The 22,619-nt window shown below is 42.8% G+C and overlaps 1 protein-coding gene across 1 annotated transcript in view; it reads left to right on the forward strand.

Moving 5' to 3' along the window:
* LOC138246908 (transmembrane protease serine 9-like) overlaps positions 1-22,619 on the forward strand; it is a 189,840-nt gene that overhangs the window by 125,218 nt on the left and 42,003 nt on the right. The window contains exons 11-14 of the mRNA XM_069201654.1: positions 6,232-6,589; positions 11,365-11,394; positions 11,952-12,114; positions 15,070-15,350. Coding sequence (XP_069057755.1) covers positions 6,232-6,589; positions 11,365-11,394; positions 11,952-12,114; positions 15,070-15,350 — 832 coding nt within the window. The remainder of the gene's footprint in view (positions 1-6,231; positions 6,590-11,364; positions 11,395-11,951; positions 12,115-15,069; positions 15,351-22,619) is intronic.

The following is a 22,619-nucleotide window of genomic DNA, read 5'->3' on the forward strand; positions in this document are numbered from 1 at the left end:
ACCCCTAGGGATATCTGGGCGCTGTGGTGCAATGTCTTTGGTAAAAAGAGCCTGGTCATGAGCTCTTTCTGAAGTCTGCCAGTGAGGGTGCAGTTCAGAGGAGAGGGATAAGTTGTTCCAGGCCTTGGCGGCGATTTAAGAACAAGCGCGGCTGCCATTGTGACTGCTCCAGATTCCGTGTGTGTGTGTGTGCAAGGACCGAAGAGGAAGATCGCAGGAGTCTGGTGAGTTGGTGGAAGTGTAGACGTTGGTTGATGTAGTCCAGTACTTGATCGTGTAGGGTTTTGTAGATATGCATTGGGAGCTTGAAATTACATCTCTTCTGGACGGGGAGCCAGTGGAGGTTTCTGAGGTGGGGGGGTGATGTGGGTGCACTTGGAAAGGCGCAGGATAAGTCTGGCGGTGGTGTTCTGTATTGTCTTGAGTCTCTTTAGGAGCTGGGAGGATGTGCTGGTGTACAGAGCATTGCCGTAGTTGAGGCGGCTTGTGACGAGGGCCTGGGTGACAGTTGTACTGGTTTTGGGAGCAAGGATATACAAAAAAACAGACCAGAGATGCTGCAAGACTGGCAGGGCTGGGGTGAAGGTAGGGAACGAGATATGTGCACTAGCTCATAAATCCATATTCATAAATCAATATTCAACCTCTTTAGAATAGGCGGTAGTAGATTATGCGTGCAATTACAGAGCCTAGGTTAAAGAGGAAAGGATGTGACTGATTTCAAGATGGCAGATGTTTGCCTGGGAAATCTGCTCAGTATCTTTAACCACCTTGGCTGTACCAGCTATTTCAAACTTTAGTGGGATCTGGGAGAACTATGAATAGGAGCAGGACCTTTGTAACCAAGAACAACCTTGAAGAAGAGAGACAGAGTGCTCTGGAACTTCAAAGTCACATGATGCTCCTGAGGGCTATGATTGGTACCTTTAGGTAGGGATCCCATAGGCTGTAAAGGCTGAGGGCTAGGGTTCCGATTGGTTAGGGCTAGGGTCCTGATCTTGATTGGGCCAAGTTCACCTGATCACTAGAGTTATTTAACCGTAGGACTCAGGGCGTCCTGTCCGGGTGTCCAGCTAAGGGGGACAGGTTAAGGGTATTGCCTGTTTAAGCCTGGAAAGGGCCTAGGGCCAGAGGTGCTGCCCGTTTCACAATTTACAGTAGCTCCCTAAGACACAACCACTAACACAGCCATACACACTAGCTCACAACAAACATTCAGCACTCTGTACCAACAAACAAGTTGAATCCACCATTCACTCACTCACCAAACTTTATCTAGATGCTTAACACACTCCTACCGACCCTTGTACCCCTCCAGCCACACACTACTACACAAACCACCACCATGTAGTACTACACAACCAAATACACAATTTGCTTACAGACCAATAAAACTTAACACTCACACAGTTGACCTCACAAACTTCCACCCTTTCCAGAAAAAAACATCCACTGCCCTCTGCTTTCTCCTAGCATTGCCCTTCTCTCCCCACTCAACCATTTCTGCAATCTTCTATAATACCACATTACCTCACAATTGCCCTCTTCTTCTCACACACAACCAATGACAACACTCATTCAACCCTCTACCAATAAGAAACATTCACTCCCCTACTCAAACTACAACCACTTCCCAACACATATATTTTCCCACTGTCACACAACAGAGACTCTATTTTCAAACACAATCCAATCCTTTTCCTTCAACAAACTCACTAGTCCTTCTCACTCAAACTCAACACCTCAAGTCACTACCAACATACTAGCACACAAAAACAAAAACAAGCACACATACCAAATATATCTGAACCTATAAAAACTTCCCACCATTTCAACATAACTTCACACTCCACTCTTCTCTGAAAACCTGCAAAAATAACACATATTTAAACCCATCCCTACCAAACACTCTCATGCAACAAATACACCAATCAATCAGTCCACAAAGACACACAAACACTCACTCATAGTCCATCATCCATTGCTCAGGTCAGAGCCATACCACATGACCCTCACGCCCCACCACCACTCTTCACTCATACACCTTCCACTTTTGACAGGCACATTAGAAAGGAACTCCACAAAACTCCTTATAACCTTGCTTCCCCTTGTATATTGCAAAACAAAACTACCTTTCACTCACAACTCCAAAGCCCAACCCCTCAACTTTAAGCAAACGCACCACCACCCACGCAACCTGACCCAAAAATATCTCCTAAACATTTTGGAGGAAGATAACAATAAACAAACACAACACTTTCTCTGGCCTCCAACAGTTAACACCACCAACAACCAACACCACTCACAAATTCAAAGGACAATACTCACCCTCCTGCAGCACAAATCCACACCACATGGAACATACATTCTTTAAATTACTGATAAATGCTCATTTTATTTAAAACAAAAACAAGTATAACATAGTTGATCTATTGTTAGACACAGAACATGACTTACTTTTTATGACTCAATCATAGCTGAAGGAAGATATGGCACCGGTATTGCCTGGAGCTGTTCCACTAGGATGTCAAACTCTAACACAAAGCATCCTTGGTGACCTCAAACTATGCTTTGACAAACCTAAAATGCCACACACCGGAGCCATCCTCATTGGCCTATGCAAATACAACCTACAACAGCTCATTCCCAATCCTACACACACATCACTGGACACACATTAGATATAATTTTCACCAACTTAGACCTAGTTATGTTTCAAAGAATTACTCCAGTCCCATGGTCTGACTACTACCTCATTGGCTTCCAACACACAATACCAAAACTCACCCCAAATAAAATCATCTTGCTCTTAGCTACACATTGACAATAGAGCTATCTGAATTTGGAGGAACCAGAAAACCTGCTTAGCTTCAAACCAAATCTGGTCATAATAACTTCAGTACAAATAAACTATAGATAACTCTAGAAAGCTTTTGATCTTCTTATTCCTCTGAATACATCTACACAGAACAAAAGAAAGAAAACACGTCCCTTGGATGAATTTAAAAAGATGAAAAAACAAATTGCTAACCTTCAACACAACTGGCTAAAAACAAACAACCCTCAAGACAAGATATGCCTACATGGACACAACAGAAAATACAGGTAATCAATCAAAAAGTACTATTGCAACAAATCCACAATGCAAAGTATACCAATAAGGAATTTTATAAGGTCCTCACTGAATTTTGTACGCCAAAATGCATGGAAGCTACTTATCCCATTTCTGAAGAAGTTTGTCACTAACTGGCAAATCACTACACAACTAAAGCAAACATGTTTAATTATTATTATTTAAACAAAAGAAAAGTCAACAGTTCAAACCCGTTCCTTACAAAACCCTCTAGGTAAATGTAAACACAGCCTATACACTCTTTCAAAGAACTATCACCAACTGAATTTTTAAATCTAGTCAAAGCAAGCAAGCCAGCAGGCTGCCCCTTTGAACCTGGATCACCTAAAAACTTTAACAACATTCTTCTTTCATCTTCTGCAGCTATGTCAGTCAAAACAGTCTTCAACAACTCCTTAACAGCCAGGTTTTTCTCAGAAGAATTAAAAAAGGCATACATACACCCATTATTTTAAAAAACCTAACACAGGCAATCAATACCCCAATAACTGGAGACTCACAGCATATGGATCTTTCTTGAGCAAACTTATAGACAGATCGCCTTTGACCCAAATTTCACATTTCAAGGAAGGCAATTCCAACTTTCTGACTTCCAAACTGGTTTCTATCCTGGAAGAGACACAGAATTGGCCATAATCCCTATTTGGGATTACCTTAAAACCCCTTCTTCTCTTGGACCTTTCTGCAGCCTTTGACACATTGGATCATGATGCACTAACCAAAAGACTTGAGGAAGCTGGAATAGGAGCTACTCTTACTTGGATCACATCCTACCTACATAATAGAACAAATATTATACAAACTCCTCCATTTTCTTCTAAACTATACCGCATTAAAGCAGGAGTCCCTCAAGGCTCAATAAGTTCACCCATTCTTTTCAAGATCTATATTAAATCATTACCACATCTGATCAATAGCTTTGACTTCACCTACTGCCACTTTCCAGACAACACACCGAAACTTCTGAATGTGGAAAACCCAATGAACATTGGGACATCCAAAATCTTCAGTGACTCTGGGCTGCTGACCAATGTATGACATGGAGCCACCTCAAATTGAATACCTCCAACCCCAAAATACTCACCTCTGGTGACTGGAAAACCTCTGACTCTCTCTGCAGCTGGTCTAAATGATGATCTGGGACCACTTTTAAACCTTTCTAAGGAGGTAAGATACCTTGGAATTAACATGAATGTCAGTGCGAAGAGGGGGACCATGTGGTCTTCCTCCCCTTTAAAGTACATAGAGCCTTGGGGGATGGAGTCCCCAGGACTTAATGAGGCTCAGGAAGGGGCGGCCCTCTACCCTTTAAAAAAAAGGCCCTGGAGGATAGGGTCCTCAGGGTCTAATAAGTATGGTGGAGGGGGCTTCATGCCCCCTCCCCTTAGATTTTGGCTCCGGTGGTTGTGGCCCTAGGGACCTAAAAAAGGCTCAAGGAAAGGGGCGTGCAGCCGCAACATTGTGTGACACAACATGGCAGCCATCTTGAAAGTACAGAAAATAGCTCTGCTAGTGACTTTGCAAATGCCAGTGTAATTTTAAAAAGCTTTGGCAAAGCCAGCAGAGGTTACCAAAACGTATTTGCAAATTCAGTCCAATTAGCTTTGCCATTGTTTGCTTTATATTTTTATTAATCATCTTTGTGTGTTTTAAATATAGCTTTAGATATAGTAAATCAAAGTCCATAATACAATTTTTTTGCGCTAATAAGAATCATAATTTTCTGTAATGTGTAACGTGCATTAATTCTACTAGGGCAGTGGCTGTTAACCGTGGTCCAGAGACCCCACAGGGCCTGCAAAGCCTACTCAGGGGGTCTGCGACTGCTTGGAAAATTAAATAATATTGGAAGATTAATAAAGCCTATAACAATAAAGAAGCAAAATGTAAAGTTGAACATTCTAATACTTTTTGTAAATGTAAAGGAATTAGAATCAGAGGTTGAAAATTAAGTTAATATTCTCAGACTAATTCGTTGGAGTATCAAGTGACTCAAACAGAATATAGTATGGATGATGAATGGCCTACATTGAATTTAGAAATTCTCCATTTTCCCATTTTGATAAAAAATGTATTTTTTTCTATATTTCAATTAAATAAAACATGTCATTATTTGTATATTTCTTTGATAAATGTCTGCTTCTGTACTTTTTGTGCATTGTTTCGCAGTTGAAACCATCAAAAATGCATAGGTTTGGGTCCCCAGCTTCTTATAATGACTCATCGAGGGCCCTGGATTCCAATAATGATTCAGTCGGGGTCCACAGATTCCGAATAATAATTAAACGGGGTCTACTGAAGTCAGAAAGTTAAGAACCACTGTACTAGGGTTTCTGTACCTGACATACGTGCTCCCACCTCTTAGAAAGCCTTCTACTCTTAATTTAGAACGATATGTAATAGGTATTTGTTCTGTTTCATTTAATTTTTTTTATTGTAAGTACATGGCCCCCCACATCACAATTGTTTTATTTTATTTCTCATGTTTATTTTTGTGTCATTTGCTTGCCATAAAAATAATCGTCAAACCTGATTGCTAAGGTCAGGCCTATCGACCTTTTGAATACTTGTTTTAAGGATATTTTCAATCTGATAATTTTAGAAGTTATAAATTGGTTTTATAGCCTATCTCGGGGAGATGGTAACTCCTTATGAAGTAAGAACTATGATGCGGAAAAACCTTGTTTGGAGTAATTAAGATTATTGATAAGTAATTTTGGCAGTCCCATTCCATTCCAACAAAGATGACAAAAGGATTCAGTCAGCAGGCACAAGCTTCACGGGATGGGAGTGACAGACGAAAAAAGAGAGTGCAAATTCCCCTAAATTTGCAAAAGATAAACGGTAGATGAAGGGGTGGTATGATCAAGGCCCGCAAAATCTCAGTCACTATCTTGTAAGTAGCCAGACAGGTCCCTCTTCATTGAATTATTTTAAGTTGGAAAACTATTTTACTAGAGGTTAGATGTTTCACACCTCTTGTGAAAAGATCGCTGAATGCGAAATTGAGGCGAACAAGGATCAGTCTAGATTTTTGTGAGATTCCTTGAGGATTAATATTCAAAATTTACTAACCTACCTTTTTGTTCATGTACCAGGGTGATTCTGGAGGGCCACTAGTGTGCAAGTTGGGCAGCAGTTGGTTCCTTGCTGGAGTGGTGAGCTGGGGATATGGCTGCGCTTTGCCGAACCGCCCTGGGGTCTACACCGTGGTCACTGCCTATCATGGCTGGATAAAGCAACATGTTCCAGAAGTGGAGTTCAGTTCAACACCCAATCCAAATACTACAAATGTGGGCACAACCACTGCATTCACCTCCAAGCCTCCTGATCTGATCTCTGGAGCAACCAACAAAACATCTACAATGTCTGTCGCCACTGCCACCAGCTCACCAGCTACAGCAGCCATGACTACCACAACTAGTTCGTTTGCACGCTACACTGCCACAAGCACTCGTAAGTCTATCTAAAAAGTGCCTGTCCTTTCCACATTCACTTCCAATTCCACCACTTCAAGCCAAACAAACAAAATCAACTGCTCTCCACCATTCTTTTCCACACCACTACTACACCTACTGCCATAAAGAGAGCTACAGCATCTAGACCTAGTTCAAACACCAACCTACTGTAACTGAGACCTCACCGTCTTTCCTCAAATACTGACACTAGGGGGCAAACAGCTAATTAATCCATATTTTATAGATACCTCTAATACCACTTTGTAGGGAACATGTAATCGCGGCATGCACAAATATCCTAATACTCAAGTGATATTTCACAAAACTATACAAATACAGCATTTTGCTAATTAGTAAACAAAGACACAACAAAGACATAAAGAATTGAATCAATTGAACAAAAGAAATAATGCATATTAAAAGGAAGGAAAAGAGAGAAGGAAGGAGAGAAAAGAGGAGCGAAGACAAGAGAATAGTAAAAGTAAATGTATAGGAAGGAACAGGGTGGGAGAGGAGAGCAGGAGGGGAGGGAAGAGCAGGAGAAACTGTTTTTGTTCATGCATAAGCTCACAGCGGAGGAAATGAAAACATGAAAATGAAGAAAAGGAGAACAGATTAAACAATGGAAGAGGAAATGAGGGAGGTGTGGACTGAAGGAAAAGGGGAAGAAAGAGATAAAGGAAATGCATGTAGGTAGTATCGAAATAAAGGAAGAGAAGGGACTAAATAAGATGGATAGGGTGAAATTATAATTAATGAATGAGGAAGGAAGAACCATATACATATTTTATCTCTTTATAGAGCATCAAAGTGCCATCTAGAGTGATAATAATCCATGGCATAGAGTACGGGAAAGCTATGCTCATTTTATTTTGTCTACGGAATGATGTAGTTTGTATTCAGGTTCTGCTTGTTGCTGGGCCAGACATTAGAAAAACACAGTATTCCAAGATGTAGAGAGAACGTTTTCTTGCAACAGACCATGAAATACAGGGAAATTCATGAAGGTTATGAAGAACATGTACAAACACTCCAATGAATGATTAAAAAATCACTCTTAGCTGTGCAAGGGAAGACCCCTAGAAGAAACTGTATCCAAACCAACAAGTACCCCAAGGTGAGACTTGGAAGATGTTTGTCTGATTACCTATGCGAGGAGAGGGATCAACTGCTGATTACACTGTGGGGAGGGATGCGTATCTCTAAAGATGAACATAGGAAAGGGAGAGTTCTGTCCCTGAACCTGTTAGGAGAGATGAGATGTACATATCTCAGTGCACAGAGCTAAGGAAGCAATGTGTTCTTGAGTATGCCATGGGAGTCGAGGACTCTGTCCTTACTACCTAACCACACAGTCGGGGGTAAAAGGTGTGTCTAAATTCACACAATGTGAGTTGAAGATGAATTTCTGCTTGAAGTCGGTGTGGGAGATCTGGGTTGCATATAATTATACTCTGGTAGGTGAGGGATTGGCCAATCTTTGCTTTGCGAGGAGAGGGTGTATTGTAGGAGGCTGGACTGGCTTGTAGTGAGCACCAAGGGGTACTTGCACCTTGCACCAGGCCCAGTTATCCCTTATTAGTGTATAGGGTGTCTAGCAGCATAGGCTGATAGATAATGGTAGCTTAGCAGAGCAGCTTAGGCTGAACTAGGAGACAAATGAAGCTCCTACAGTACCACTAGTGTCACTTGCACAATATCATAAGAAAACACAATACACAGTTATACTAAAAATAAAGGTACTTTATTTTTATGACAATATGCCAAAGTATCTCAGAGTGTACCCTCAGTATGAGGATAGCAAATATACACACGATATATGTACACAATACCAAAAATATGCAGTATAGTCTTAGAAAACAGTGCAAACAATGTATAGTTACAATAGGATGCAATGGGGACACATAGGGATAGGGGCAACACAAACTATATACTCCAAAAGTGGAATGCGAACCACGAATGGACCCCAAACCTATGTGACCTTGTAGAGGGTCGCTGGGACTATTAGAAAATAGTAAGGGTTAGAAAAATAGCCCACCCCAAGACCCTGAAAAGTGAGTGCAAAGTGCACTAAAGTTCCCCAAAGGACATAGAAGTCGTGATAGGGGAATTCTGCAGGAAAGACACAAACCAGCAATGCAACAATGATGGATTTCCAGTCGAGGGTACCTGTGGAACAAGGGGACCAAGTCCAAAAGTCACAAGCAAGTCGGAGATGGGCAGATGGCAAGGAAATGCCAGCTGTGGGTGCAAAGAAGCTGCTACTGGACAGTAGAAGCTTAGGTTTCTGCAGGAACGACAAGGTCTAGAGACTTCCCCTTTGGAGGACGGATCCCTCACGCCGTGGAGAGTCGTGCAGAAGTGTTTTCCCGCCGAAAGACCGCCAACAAGCCTTGCTAGCTGCAAATTGTGCGGTAAGGGTTTTTGGATGCTGCTGTGGCCCAGGAGGGACCAGGATGTCGCCAATTGCGTCAGGGGACAGAGGGGGCGTCGAGCAAGATAAGAAGCCCTCTCAGCAGCAAGCAGCACCCGCAGAAGTGCCAGAAACAGGCACTACAAGGATGCGTGAAACAGTGCTCACCCGAAGTCGCACAAAGGAGTCCCACGTCGCCGGAGAACAACTTAGGAGGTCGTGCAATGCAGGTTAGAGTGCCGTGGACCCAGGCTGGACTGTGCACAAAGGATTCCCGCCGGAAGTGCACGGAGGTCAGAGTAGCTGCAAAAGTCGCGGTTCCCAGCAATGCAGTCTGGCGTGGGGAGGCAAGGACTTACCTCCACCAAACTTGGACTGAAGAGTCACTGGACTGTGGGAGTCACTTGGAAGGAGTTGCTGGATTCAAGGGACCTCGCTCGTCGTGCTGAGAGGAGACCCAGGGGACCGGTGATGCAGTTCTTTGGTGCCTGCGGTTGCAGGGGGAAGATTCCGTCGACCCACGGGAGATTTCTTCGGAGCTTCTAGTGCAGAGAGGAGGCAGACTACCCCCACAGCATGCACCACCAGGAAAACAGTTGAGAAGGCGGCAGGATCAGCGTTACAGAGTTGCAGTAGTCGTCTTAGCTACTTTGTTGCAGTTTTGCAGGCTTCCAGCGCGGTCAGCAGTCGATTCCTTGGCAGAAGGTGAAGAGAGAGATGCAGAGGAACTCGGATGAGCTCTTGCATTCGTTATCTAAAGAATCCCCAGAGACAGAGACCCTAAATAGCCAAAAAAGAGGGTTTGGCTATCTAGGAGAGAGGATAGGCTAGCAACACCTGAAGGAGCCTATCAGAAGGAGTCTCTGACGTCACCTGGTGGCACTGGCCACTCAGAGCAGTCCAGTGTGCCAGCAGCACCTCTGTTTCCAAGATGGCAGAGGTCTGGAGCACACTGGAGGAGCTCTGGACACCTCCCAGGGGAGGTGCAGGTCAGGGGAGTGGTCACTCCCCTTTCCTTTGTCCAGTTTCGCGCCAGAGCAGGGCTAAGGGGTCCCTGAACCGGTGTAGACTGGCTTATGCAGAAATGGGCACCAAATGTGCCCATGAAAGCATTTCCAGAGGCTGGGGGAGGCTACTCCTCCCCTGCCTTCACACCATTTTCCAAAGGGAGAGGGGGTAACACCCTCCCTCAGAGGAAGTCCTTTGTTCTGCCATCCTGGGACAAGCCTGGCTTGACCCCAGGAAGGCAGAAACCTGTCTGAGGGGTTGGCAGCAGCAGCAGCTGTAGTGAAACCCTAGGAAAGGCAGTTTGGCAGTACCAGGGTCTGTGCTACAGACCACTGGGATCATGGGATTGTGCCATCTATGCCAGGATAGCATAGAGGGGGCAATTCCATGATCATAGACATGTTACATGGCCATATTCGGAGTTACAATTGTGAAGCTACATATAGGTAGTGACCTATATGTAGTGCACGCGTGTAATGGTGTCCCCGCACTCACAAAGTCCGGGGAATTGGCCCTGAACAATGTGGGGGCACCTTGGTTAGTGCCAGGGTGCCCTCACACTAAGTAACTTTGCACCTAACCTTTACCAGGGAAAGGTTAGACATATAGGTGACTTATAAGTTACTTAAGTGCAGTGTAAAATGGCTGTGAAATAACGTGGACGTTATTTCACTCAGGCTGCAGTGGCAGGCCTGTGTAAGAATTGTCAGAGCTCCCTATGGGTGGCAAAAGAAATGCTGCAGCCCATAGGGATCTCCTGGAACCCCAATACCCTGGGTACCTCGGTAGCATATACTAGGGAATTATAAGGGTGTTCCAGTATGCCAATGTAAATTGGTAAAATTGATCACTAGACTGTTAGTGACAATTTGAAAGAAATGAGAGAGCATAACCACTGAGGTTCTGGTTAGCAGAGCCTCAGTGAGACAGTTAGGCACCACACAGGGAACACATACATATAGGCCACAAACTTATGAGCACTGGGGTCCTGACTGGCAGGGTCCCAGTGACACATATCAAACATACTGAAAACATAGGGTTTTCACTATGAGCACTGGGCCCTGGCTAGCAGGATCCCAGTGAGACAGTGAAAACACCCTCACATACACTCACAAACAGGCCAAACGTGGGGGTAACAAGGCTAGAAAGAGGCTACTTTCTCACATGTATCTCTGCTAATGTTGGGTGAGGTGAGTTACTTGATTGTGTTATTGTAGGTAGGGCCTGCATTTTAAATATATTACAGTAAGTGAGGGAATTACACGGTTCTTCTGTGGAAGGTAAGTGAACTCTTTGAAGGAAAGCTTGTTATCCCAACACTAAGTAAAGATGCTTCAATTTCTCTCTTTTAGGTATTCTGCTGACTGGACCTTCACAGCCTGGTAAGAAAAGCAGACGGTGCATTCCAAAATCATTTTACCTCATAGATTTGAGAGCATTTTATATCATAGATGTGAGAGCATTGTTTCAATACTTACTGAAATGGCAAGAGCTGATGGCACAGTAAGAGGAGTACACACATTTTAAATCAACATTGGCAGTTTTTATAATGTCCAATCAGTAGAGGCAACTTTCATTCCCAAAGATGGGTTCAATTTTCAGAAACAGTCAAACGTATAAAAAAGTAATTGCCAATTTCAACTTTCCAGACTCATGAAACATTCTCATAATATGCACTACCTTGAACCACATCCAATGTGACCCATAGACTCCCTCACCTTTGCACAGATTGATGCATTAGTTCCATTCACTGCCAAATGATATGCATTTTGCCTCAAGTTTAGGTTGAAACATGTTTTTATTAGATGGTTTCTGCCCTCAAGACCTTCAAAGTGGATACTTTTCTCAGAGAATCCACATTATTGCAAATAAAAACAGTCTGTATGTCTCTGATGTCTGTTGTCAAGCTTTGATAGGTCCGACATCTTCTCCTTTCTAGCTTGTGGATCGCCAATAGTCTCAGACAGGATTGTCGGCGGAGTGGACGCCAACAACGGGCAATGGCCCTGGCAGATCAGTCTGCAGCAAAATGGGAACCATATATGTGGGGGTTCGCTGATCACAGAGAGATGGGTCTTAACAGCAGCACACTGCTTTCCGAGGTAAGAATACGATGAAGGAGTGTTGGTGGGTCAGGTTCAACAGGCCTGCAACCTTAAGCCACGCAGGTGCCACATTGGACTGGGTCAGGTCTTCTAAAGGCGCTATCAGTTGATGTCTTCTGTGAAATGGTGACCTTTGAGGAAAATGGGTACTAGAGGTGAAAAAAGTGTGTCTGGAAAGACTACCAGATACAGCCCGAGGAGGAGCAACCTTAGAGTACTTCCTAAATAAGAATGTGTAATTTGCTCCATCATGACTGCACCTACATATCAGAACTACTTTTGTCAAATCCACAAGCCGAAAGGTTGTTGCATATTACTCAAGAATTCATCCTTGTGGCATGCCATTACGGGTCCCCTTATGAGTTGCTTGTTATCTCCTATTGGGCCAGTAACAGGAGTGATGGGGCTCGTCGGAAATCCAAGTAACACAATAAACCAGCGGACCTAGAAATTTTACACCTGGCACTCTCTCACCTTTTATTAAATATGTGAATCTGCTTTTATAGGATTATTGTCTTTGTGTATTTTAATTTAAATAATTAAAGTAAATAATTGTTTGTATGCATCTAGCATTTGCTTAGCACAAATTTAGCTGAAAATCAGCAGAGCGCTGTAAATTGTCAAAGGCAAAACTACAATAAGAAAGACATTGAGGGGTTCTCTGAGAAGTCAACCTTATACAGAGGCAAATCTCATCTCTTTCCTAAATTGGAGCAGGGGTGGGAGACCCTGATGGATACAGAAAAGCCATCCAGGACCTGGGGCAAATATCTCCAGAAAGTCATTTGCCTTGTTTTTGTTTTGCTCTTTTTTGTTCGACTCAGATAGTGTTCTGGCTGCGTGTGTGGCAGAGCTACCCACGGTGGTGAGCTTGAAAATGGCACAGGCCGGTATGGAGAGCAAGTAGACTTCCACCAGGGTTGGAGGTTATGTGGTTCATTGACACTAGTGCTTAATTTGAGCAAGTGGGTGCCGGTGGAGGGCACCAGCACTTATTTTTGGGGCCGGCACTTACATTTTCCATCAGATATTTAATGCGAGCAAAAAGACACTAATGAGAAATAGGGGGAAGAGAAAGATGGAAAAGAGTCACAAAGGGAGAAAGCAAAAAGCTGCAAAAGTGAGCTGAAGGGGCAGGGAGAACCTGTAAATGGATCAAAGAGGCCGGAGATGGCTTTAGGGGTTACGCTGCCTCAGTATACTGTGCTCCCACTTTTAATTGCAGGAGCTACAAGTTTCAGAGAAAAGCTTTGAGCACTGGCACATTTTTACAAATGAATGAATGATTGACAAATTTGTCCTCTTTATTCGCCTCCAGCCATTAGGGGAAAACTGATGGTTTTTAACCAGTACAGAGTTTAAAGGGTGCTGAATCACATAGAAAATCATCACTTTTTCCCCATCAATTTCAGTGGCTATTAAAAAGGTCTTATAACTTCTTAGCCTGTGATGTGTTTGAATTAGTAGAAAACGAAAACTGTGTGTGAAACCACATTGGAGGGAAACAAATCATGGAAAACCAACTTTAAGGAAAGACACTTTTAAGGAAATACAACAAAATCGAAAATGAGTGGAGATTTTTTAAAGTAAAGATAATTTTGAGGAAAAACACAAACTTACATTAAGCATAAGTGGATTTTAGGACTACTTTGTAGGTTTTGGGTTCAGGTCTGGGTAATTGTTAGGGTGTTGAGGTGGTTTAGGGGTCAGGAATAATTGCAGTTTAGGCACAGAAAAGGGTTTTAGGGCTCAGAGATTGGTGTAGTGTAGGGGTAGTGAGGGATGTTTAAGGTTCACAGATGAGTGGTGTTTAGGTGTGTGGAGTCTTTTTAAGTTTCAGGAATGGGTGGAGTGCAAGGGTGTTGAGGGAATTTAGGGTTCATTGATGGACAGAGTTTAAGACTGGTAAGGGTTTTTATTTTTAAGGTTCAACTATGGGAAGTGCCTCTGGTGGTGAAGAGTTGTGAGGGTTCAGGACAGGGTGATGAGGATTTTTAAGGATTCAGAGATGGGTGGAGTTTAAATGTAAAAAGGGGATTTTAGGGCTCAGAAATGAATAGTTTAGGGTGCTGAGGAGTTCTCATGGGTCATGGATGGCTGGCGTCTGAAGGCATTGAGGGTTTTTTAGGGTTCAGGGATGGGTGGAGTGTGGGTTGCTGAAATGTTTTAAGGGGTATGGGATTATTGGGGTTTGGGCAGAGAAAGGGAGTTTTAGGGGGTCAGGAATGAGTGGAGTTAGGGGTAGTGGGTGGTTTTATGGTTCAGGGATGGTGGATTTCTGGAATAGAATGGGATTTTAGACTTCAGGGATTAGGGTAGTTTAGGTATGGTGGGGAGTTTTAGGGGGCGGGGATTTATGGTGTTTAGGGGTTGTAAGGGGTCAATAAAGGATGGTGTTTACAAGTGGTGATGAGACAATGAATTAAAACCATATGAAGTAATTGTTTGAGATATAAATATGAAATAACATCCCCTGAAGTAAAGGACTGAAATTAATATCTCCAACAAAACTGTTTCTGAAATTGAGACCGGCAGCCATTTCATTTACACTTAAAAATAAGCTTTTAAAGTCAATTTCAACCAAAAAGACTTTCTATGAATTGGGTTCTGCGAAAAGGTAAATGCCATTCATTTTAAAAATGTCAATTAAACAGTTTAGATGAAATGGTTTCTCAGTGATGGTGCTCTGTGTAATTGTTTTTCTATGAAATCACATACAACCCTTAGCTTGAAGTATTACCAACATTCGTTTATTTGGAAAATACGTTGATGTGCCGCACATCTAAGCTGGTACAACAGCTCAAGCAGATTTAGGAGGATTGATGGAAGATCATTGATGTCAGAACAGGAGACACATATTTTATTTATTAATTCATATTTAAGTCATACAGTTTTTAATTCCCAAAATGTTTTAGGGCATGACTTGTGAATATTCATTTTCTTGGTTTCCAGCATTCCAGTCAACGTCTCCATGTTCCGTGTCTATCTTGGTGCCTACCAACTCTCCCAAAACACTGTCAATCCTAACGTGTTTTCCACCACTCCAAAGACTGTGCTCATCAACTCAAACTACACTATGGAAGGGTCCAGTGGTGATATTGCCCTCCTTGAGCTGGAGACTCCAGTCCAGTTCACAAGTTACATCCTGCCAGTGTGCCTGCCTGCCCCTTCGGTCCAGTTCCCAGCTGGGATGAACTGTTGGGTCACTGGCTGGGGATTCACTCAAGATGGCGGTAAGATGCAAATGAGATTGAAGCTGATGAGCAGACCACGAGTGTCGTACGTTTTAGTGACAGGCATTTTGTTACTGTTACTTTTGTGTCTGTTAGTGTGATCCTCACTCACCCAAATTTCATAAAACATGTATTCTCCATTTCATACGTGCCTCGCTTGTGCATGCTCTGCCTTTCAGAAGCTCACAGTGATTTTTTAGCAAACATTGTCTTCATCATCCCAAGGTCTTTATGCATAATTACTGCCTTCCCTCTAATTCATTTATGAAAGCTGCTCATGAAGGATTACAAGCATCAATTGTCTCCTGTTCTTTATTAGTTCTAGGCCTGAGATGGGGTTAGCAAAGATTTTTTGGTTTATATCATACATTTTCTCTGTGCCCTTTTATTCAACACAAGGCTCTCAATACTCCTATTCTGGTCAACTGTACACCCCCCTCCTTTTAGTGACGCCTAAGATCTTCTCAGCTACCTATTTTTATTGTCACAAATGATATGTTGTTTGAGAATTTTACATACATAGAGTGAGCAGATCAACTCCTGGGGCAGTCTATTTTTGTAGATTCCCATGAAACACAAACAGTGAGAATTAACACACAAGCACAACTGAGCTATGCACAACAAACCCTAAACATTCATCAATTAAATGAGATTACTGTTTGCCTGGTCTTCTGAAAAGAACACGCATGTAGCTACCACGACAGAGAGTCCTGGTCAGATAACATCAAATCATACAGCCTCTTGGAGGGCTACATTTACTAAAATTAGGCAACCCTGTTGCCTTTTTTTTTTAACAAATTCAACCATTACCGCACTTTGGGCCAGATGTATAAAGCCAGTTTGCATTTCTTATCGGTCTGAATCACTATTTCGGACAGTTAGGAAATGCAAAATGGGCTTTTCTGATGTACACACCTTTTAGGGAATCGCAAATTATGATTTCTACCCAGAAGAAATTGTAATTTGCGATCCTGTAAATAGGAAATCGCAAATAGGGATTTCCTATTTGCGATTCATATTCAGATATACAAATCATTTCCTAAATGTGAATTAGGCATTTAGGAAATGCAATTACCATCGACTTCAAGTCAATGGTAACCCTGTGTAATTTGAAGAAAGCACCCCAAAATTATCTTTTTAAATTGCAATACTGTACACACAAGCTCCTTGGACATATGTGTGTTCTGCATGTGCACCACTATTTTTGGGGTGTATTTCGGGGGGCCTTTTTCATCCATAGTCATTCTTGGTTTTGCATTTCCCAAACAGGGATTTCCTATTAGGCATCATTAAGCAACATTTGGATTGCTCTAGTTTATACAAGTAGGTGATTCCTTGACACAGTTATTTACACAGTATCCCACATTGTTCCTGTCACCAATAATCTTCTGACACCACCCCTTACACAGCACAAATGTGCTCTTAATTCATGTAGGCCTGATGTAGACCTTCCAAATGTTTTCATAAACTGTCTCATGAGATATGCTGTGTCCAGTATAGGGGCTTAAGCCACGCCCACTCTTGCCATTCGTTCTTTGTTGTGCTTGTCTTAAATTCTTCACTTTTATTAGTGCATTGTGCTAAATGTCCTTCCTTTGCCTGCTAAGTTCCCGCCCATGGAGCAGTCACTAATAGAACATTTTTGTTGATCATCACACGATGTCACGCTTCCTCCAGCATGTGATCGCACTGTCTCCCTCCTCCCGTCTGGTTTCAGTATTCCCCTTAATCCGAGCCGCAATCCTTTCTCCTCGCGGCACGGCACCATGCTTCATGTTCGAGGGTATGCTTTGTTTTTGAACTGCAATCGTTACAAGGCTTCTCTTCATGCTCCACTCGTTGCTGGCCGTGTTGAGGGTGACAGAAGTCAGGAAGCATAAAGCGTACTGGCTCCTGTGGCTGCTTAACATTTTCCTGTGCCTCGAAATAATCCTGACGCTGAAATACAAAAAGGGCAGAGATTTAAAGTGATAAATTGTTCTACGGCAGTGCTTCTCTTGTCTAGGATATCTTCAGTACATTTACAAATTGTGTTTCTGGTGAAGTAAACGTCTTTTGCATGTAATTACACACTGTCTACTTTATGATGTGTGTGGAAAGTTTAGTTTGCATTTGTACTCTAAATGCAATTTGTGTGTTTGGATTTGCTATTGCAGCAGGGTGATATGGAGGCTGGTTATTTACATGGAGCACTTCTTAGAGTGTCTGCGACTTTGAATCCTGGCGCTTCACTCACTTTCCACGCAGCCTTTTTAGGGTCGAGCCTGCGTTGCATGCGCTCGCGCATGCGTATCGCAGCGAGATGCTTTTGTATTTAGAAAAGGGCTCGGAGCTCTATCAACTTCACGTCAGTGTTTTTTATTGGTTTGTGGGCTTGCAAAATAAAATCTGCTTGCTTTCATTAGTCGAAGGCACGCATACGTCATGCTTTTTCCTGTGGCTGGCCCTCCTCGATCGCAGAGACCAAATACAGAAAACATGCGAGGCTCGCTGTTTTCTGTCCGGCTCGTGGACTTCTTTTTCTCTAATTTACGAGCGCGATCTCGCTTGGCAGAAGTCGAGCGCTTTACATAGTTAATTTCACTTTTTCGGGTTACGTACATAAATACACTTTTGCCCGATAGGTGAAAAGTCGGGTTAGGAGTTTACAACGCGATCAGCTCTAACATGAGCAAACGCGAGACCCGTTGCATTGCAAATGCTTGTTATTTTATAGCCAAGTGATCCGACCAGAGTTGCGCTGAGCGGGGATGATTCTTGGGTGAGTGCCCTCGCTGCTCATGGTGGCTTTAACAGTGCTTGTTACTCCTTATATCCCCTCAGTATGGTCGTCTGCAGGCACATGGAATCCTGTCCCTTCCTGCCCCCCTCCGCTATTTGGGCAGCTGTCCTTCCTTCTGCCCCTCCCCTCTCTCTGTAGCGGGATTAGGCGTTCCAGTGATATTTTTATTAGGTGGACATGCATGGTTGCAGGGAAGTTTCAAACATCTTTTGTAACCACAGCGCAAATCATGTTAAGTGATTATTGTAGAGTCACTGCTGCCGTTAATTGTCATGTTTGATTCATAGCACAGTGTTTGCTTCTAGTCCCACCCCAAAACATTGTCTTGACGTAATTGAAAGTGCAAATTTCTCGCCAAAGAGGTGTTTTTGTTTTCTCTCTTCTAGCCCCAACCAAACGTTACATCTAAACCAATGAAATTTTACAAGGTGATCAATACTGGTGTACGGCAGGAACTAAATATGTTAGAATCGGACCAACGTGAGCTTCGTACACAATGGGGGCAACCTTGCATTAAAAGCATGCACCTTACAGCCATCTCCTCCGTCCTTTCACTCTATCACTTTGTTACGTCACTGTTTTAACCTCTATTGTAGACGGTTTAGCATTCCATTTAGAAGAAAGGAGGCACGCCGGCTGAGCCAAACAAGCAACAATACATGTACAATAGCTTTTAGTCAAATGCACGCACTAGTATCATGTGTGTACCCCAGATTGATCTGCTTGTCTTTTGAGGCAATATGTTCTCCAGGGTAGTGGGATACTGTGCTGCATACATGTTAGGACTTGGCCACAAACCAGACATGGCTGAGAATGCTGCCTTCTGTAAGGAAACAACAGCCTGGTTTAGATTGCAAACCTTTATCCACTAACACTAAAACTGCTATTTAACCACCTTTCGAGCATCTTTCACCCTCACTGTACCACACTAGCACCAAAAGGGCAAATAACATCCGTGGTTGTTAACAGTTTTAGACAGTTTTTTCTTCCTGCACACTACTTAGATTTTAAGTTTACCCATGTCTGATGCTGTGTTTCTTCCAATTCTGTTATTTGTAGCCAACAAGACTATGCCTGTTCTGTCCACTTTTCTTCTAATAAGATTGGCCCTACTGGTCCCAGCATGCTATGTGTTGTTGGAGTGTGTGGGCATGTGAGTGGGAGATAATGTGCTGCATGGCTAAACACTTATAAGGTCTATGCCAATGTTTTTTTTAATCAATGTATCTGTGCATCTTTTATTTGGCATATCGGGTGCCTTTGTATTTCATAATTATTTGTGTAAGGTGTATTGCAAATATTTGGAGGCCAGAAGGTTGGGAGCATGTGCATACATCTTATGAACAATGGTAACAGATTTGAACTGATTTTCTCACGCACCTGCATCCAATAATGTGAACATAACTTGGTGGAGATGTCCTCTTATGTGTTTGGGCAACCAGGAACTTCGTCTCAGGGTACTATCTTAGCGGTATATGATCAAGGCCGTTTTCAGCAGCTCCTAAGGAGTTTCTGCTCCAACAACCTATTCTGGATTAGACCAACACATTAACCACAGAAGCATGATAAGAGAAGTCATGAAATGGAAGAACAAAGTTTTGAACACTTATCTGATGAAAGCAAGATATTGTAATAGAGGCAACTTGAGATACAAGGGGCAACTGAAATAGGATGGGGGTCCGTGGCTAGAGGGTCAGATATTAGAGGCCCAATGAGAAGAAAAGGTGTATTTTAAAGGACTATGTGCTATTCACAAAAGTAACTTACACCCATGAATAACCAATGGGCTTGAGTCACAAAGGTAACTTAACGTTTGAGGAATTTACACTTCTGAATAAGTTTACTACTTTTTGCTTATTCACCCTCCACCTTGTGAAGCTTATCATGAGCTGCTTGTCATCTCCACGTGTGCATCATCACACTCCCAGGACATCCGGAGTAACTGTTAGAGGCTGCAGAAGATGTTAAACAGCTAAGATAAGAATATTTCCCCTTGGAGGGTACCTCATTTTAGCTGGTGAGACACAAACATAAAGGGAGACAGTTCCACAACCAATGTTTTGTCTGCCAAAATGGATGGCTCTGCTGGCCTTTGGCCTTGTGTCTACTGATGTTATATAGTCTTTGAATCAGGTGGTATGATATTTACTGATGTTGAAAGCTAAAAATAGATTAATCCGAATCGGGGCTGTGCCTCCACACATTCCATCTCAAATTGGCCATCACCCAATACAGACAGGACATCTAATTCTATATTTCTGACAGGTCTGAAACGTCTACCTGAGCAGAGCCAAGGAAGCTGTGTTCTTCTGCATATTTTCTTCGGCCCTTGTTGCTGAAAGCCTAGATTATTTACCTTAATTTGAAAACGTATCAGTAAAGAGGCTTTATTACAGAAACATACTGACCTTTGAGAACCTACCTCATTACAGGGACTTAAATAATGGAGATCTTCAAAAAATATCAACTTCAAATCTTCACACTTGAACCATGAACATGAAAACAGTCGCTCAGAATCAGTAAAAGGGCCATGAAGAGCCAAGTGGGTCCTCAGAACACGACACACGTTCCCAGAATTGTGGTAAAAAAGAAGAATGGGATCCTGAAGAACTGCAGAGTGGTAATGTAGTGGGGAATCAGTGCATCTTAAAGCACTAATGTACTTCAGTAACTCACTTAAATGGTGAACCTTTTCTCCTAGTCTTTCCGACCTCCTTTTCACCATTTCTCCTATTTTCAACTTTTTTGCTGGGTACCATCTAAAAGCAAAACCATAAGCTTTTCCAAGCTGCTAAATGATAGCTCTGCATGGCCTTTACCACAGATGCCTTTATGCCAAAGAATGTATGCCTAATAAAGATCTTCAGAGCCTTTCATTCGGAAAGGATGATGGGTACTTGTGACAGTTAACATTTTGATATTCTGGGGGTGATTAACTAATTGAGAAGGAATTCATCCAGGATGGGGCAAAAATTACTTCCTTTCTTTCTATTGCTTTGTAGTAATAGGAGAAGTAACATTGCCACCCCTGTGAGGACTGGATAGGCTGTCTGACCCATAACAGAAGTCTGCCCACTTCCTACCACATGGCACAGAATGAGGAACAGGAGGCTCAATGAACGTGCTTTTGAAAGATATTGAGCTCAACCTTTCCTGACCATCAATAGCCCACATCAGTATTTAGAGATCTGTTTTCTAGGGTGAGATTGAAAACAAACGTTTCCCCACTCTAGAGTGATATGTATCCATTGTGGTGGAGTAGCTGGAGCTGCCTGGGCCCCAAGTAAGCAATGGGGATTTGTTAGCATCAACTAAGACCTGTGGGACAGGTTTGGTTTTCTCCTGAAGTGGCTCCACTTGCGTTGTGAGTCTGAGACAAACAAAGAGCATGGGACTGCCCAGGTACTTAGGATGAAAAGTGGTAAGTGAATTGAAAGATTGAATGCCTTGCCCAACTTTGAACAAGAACTGGACTGGGGACTGACTGATGTCACTTTGATCACGTCCTGTGATTCAGCCATGAGCGTGATAGATTTGTGCTAGTACAGCACCTCATCCACTGAGGAATCGAAAGTTCTTTCTACGAGTCTAATGGGCACTTTGTGAAGGGATGTGGGGGTCTGTGTGAATGGTCAGTGGGTGTAGGGTCTGTTGGGTGCTATGTGATAGTCTCTTTGATGTTATGGAATGGTTGATTGGGTGCTACTTGAGGGCCTGTGAGGTGCTATGTGATGATCTGTGTGTTGCTTAGTGAGGGTATTTGTTTGTAATCTGCTGGGTCCTGTGTGAGGTTCTGTTGGGTTCTATGTGCAGGTCAACTATGACATTTGCAAAACTGAAGTTATTCATAGATTTTTTTTGGGAGCTCTTTCAGTCATTGCTGGAATCTATTTCACTTGGGGAGCTATTCCCAGCTAAGTTTGGAGTTATGTGTTGTTAATTGGGAGCAATATTGTATGACATAAGCGTCTGTTGCAGGTATTTGAGGATCTGTTGGAGTTACACCTCAGCTGGGATCTCTTTTGGAGGCTTTCCATGCGTTTCTAGCGAGCTAGACAGTTTTGTCTATGCACTTCCCACCCTGTGTATCCCAAACATAATCTAATCAGAATTTAGCTCACCCATAAACAAAAGGATAAAAGCATAATCCCTTAACCAAATATTGGCTTAATACCCTGCAACTTGGGGGGCTGTAACTTTCTCCTTATCCACCAGTGCCTCCTCCATTTTCAATGACTAAGTAAAGAAGAAGTCCAGAGAGCTTGGTACCAGTTAAGTCTCTCACGATACATCAGATTGTTTCTACTGACCCACACCCTCCTCTTCACAATGCAACATTCCAACATCTCTCACATTGACAGACACAATGCCTTGCTTCCTGGACTATTCTATCAAACCCTGAAGGCTGTCCTCCATGTAGTGAGTGTCCTTCTAGTGGCTAGTGTCTGTGGAGAGTTGTGTGACTGGTGAATGTCTTTAGGGGGCAA

This window comes from Pleurodeles waltl, chromosome 7, assembly GCF_031143425.1.
Source record: "Pleurodeles waltl isolate 20211129_DDA chromosome 7, aPleWal1.hap1.20221129, whole genome shotgun sequence".
NCBI classification, from domain to species: Eukaryota; Metazoa; Chordata; class Amphibia; order Caudata; family Salamandridae; genus Pleurodeles; species Pleurodeles waltl.